The following is a 2,238-nucleotide window of genomic DNA, read 5'->3' as shown; positions in this document are numbered from 1 at the left end:
GAAAGACAGGAAATATACCTCCTTCATTTTTAAATCTCTAACCCTGAAGATTAGGTTCTGGTACATTTTCCAGTGTTCTGCAATATCTATATTTTAAACATAAATCTGTTATGCTGTGTTTGTATTGCAGAAACCTAACACAGCAAGGTATGTGTAGGCAGTGTTAAGTGCTTACTTATGTGATGTGATGTGATTTGAATAGTCCAAGAAGTCTTATATTAAAAAAAGAAAATCCCAGTTACATAGCACCTCATGTTCTATCATCAGAATCTAATTGCTTTGAGATTGCCTTTCTTGTTTTTTTTTTAAGAAAACAAAAAGCAAACATCAAATCTAATTTTAAAAAACATCAAAACTTGACTGCAAGAATAATGGAGGAGATTAACTCTTGAAAAAGTGTTCAACATTTTGGAAGTGTGGGAGAAAAAAATGCATTGAGCTTAAGAAGTTGTAAATGATTTGAAATCAACTCATTTCAAGGGTGGAAGAATCCTTGGGCCATTTCTTAATATCAAAACTTATGCAGGCTTCTCTTTTGAGTATCTTGTGCATTTTAAAGAGGCAATTATACAAAGTCTCCTATTTTCCACACAGAATCAATTATTTGTTTCAACCAACTCTCAATAGAGGGGCAACGAGAACAACCCCATCTCCCCAGACAAAAAAGCATTAGAGTATTCCACTTTATTGACTTTATATCTCTTCATAAGTCTTTTCATTGATTTCTATAGTAGTCACATTTTTTCCACAGAGCCCAGGATCATATTTAAATATTGTCATAAGCATGTAATCTGCCTCAAAACACCAATCATTTCTTATCTTCATGTAAATTTGCTCATCCAGGCTGAGGCTAATGAGATCTAGGGGCTCCTCTAGATCCTTTATGGTATTGGTAGTTTGTTGCTGGTCCATGTTATCCCCTATTTTTCACTCCCTGAGCCCTTTCCCCTGGTTGTTTTTTAATAGGCAATAATTCTAAGAAAAATTTTTAAAGAAATCAATCCCAAGCAGCTCGGAAAACTGAGGCAGGAGGATCATGATTTCAAAGCCACCCTGAGCAACTTTCCAAGGGCCTAAGCAACTCAGTAGTATCATGTCTCTAAATAAAATATTTTAAAAGGTTGTGGATGTGGCTCAGTAGTTAAGCACTCCTGGGTTCAATCTCCAGTACCAAAAAAAAAAAAAAAGAAGAAGAAGAGGAGGAGGAGGAGGAGGAGGAGGAGGAGGAGAAAAAGAAATAATTTTCTCTGGGAAATCAGAGACAATAGAACCAAAGGCTGGTAGAGAACTAAAACTGAGGCAAAGGGGACATTTTTGCCAACATTTTGCCAGAACTCATTCTTGGTATTTGCACTTAATGATTATGAATAGCCCATCATACATGAACATTCACAGTTAGTAACTCTGGAATTTTAAAAGACAGATATGCTTTTAGAAGTTATAGTATTTTCCAGCATCTCAAACCAAAATGAGCACTCTATTTTTGTTCCCACACTGCAACCACTATATGCTGCTCTGTTCTTCCAGAGTTATAAAAACAAGTTGAAGGAAATAGCTCTCACTCATCACTCTGTCATTCTGTATAAAACTGCACATCAACCAGGGAGAGGAAAAATGCAAGGTGCAGAATGTCTGCCAGAGTCTGGAGAATCTCAAAAGTTCTGTAGAAGCAGGATATGGTCATGCACACAATTCCACGTTCTTGAGAGGCAGAGGCAGGAGGATCCCAAGTCTAAGGCCAGCCTCAGCTACTTAGCAAAACCCTGTCAAAATTTAAAAAATAAAAAGGAATGAGGGTGTAGCTCAGTAGAATGTCCGAGTTCAATTCCTAGTTCCAGAAAGGGGGGAAAAGACAGGTAGAAAATGATAGAATAAATGAGGTTAATTTGAGGTACTGTCATGGTGGAGAATATGTGGGCGGATTGGGAATCCAGGTGGAGCTGGAAAAGGCTGTCTACTAGACACATTACAGAAAAGATAAAAATGTTTAAAATCAATTACTTGAAACCTGTATATTAAATTGTGTTTGATTCTCTATTTCTTAAGTCGCTATTGATGTTGTTTATTAAGTAGTTCAGGCAAAGTCAATAGAGACAGCTGTAGTTGTGCTCTACACAATGGATGACAGTGTTTTGGCCAGGAATGGGCTCATCAATGCCACTGGGAATGGAAATATCTTATAACAGGACCATGGTAAGTGCTCAGAATGGGGCTGTCCTCTCATATGAAATAAGGTGT

General features: G+C 37.2%; 1 protein-coding gene across 1 annotated transcript; it reads right to left on the bottom strand.

The window, feature by feature from the left end:
- Positions 1 to 609: 609 nt before the first annotated feature.
- Positions 610 to 924, bottom strand: LOC143382371 (U6 snRNA-associated Sm-like protein LSm3; the record flags this gene model as incomplete). The annotated part of the gene is given in 4 exon segments (XM_076836407.1): positions 610 to 740; positions 743 to 775; positions 778 to 807; positions 810 to 924. Coding segments are annotated over 4 exon segments (309 nt in total), but the record flags the coding sequence as incomplete, so codon positions are not given.
- Between the last annotated feature and the right edge of the window lie 1,314 nt (positions 925 to 2,238).

This window comes from Callospermophilus lateralis, chromosome 16 (genome assembly GCF_048772815.1).
Source record: "Callospermophilus lateralis isolate mCalLat2 chromosome 16, mCalLat2.hap1, whole genome shotgun sequence".
NCBI lineage: Eukaryota > Metazoa > Chordata > Mammalia > Rodentia > Sciuridae > Callospermophilus > Callospermophilus lateralis.
This window is presented reverse-complemented; position numbering and strand designations above follow the sequence as displayed.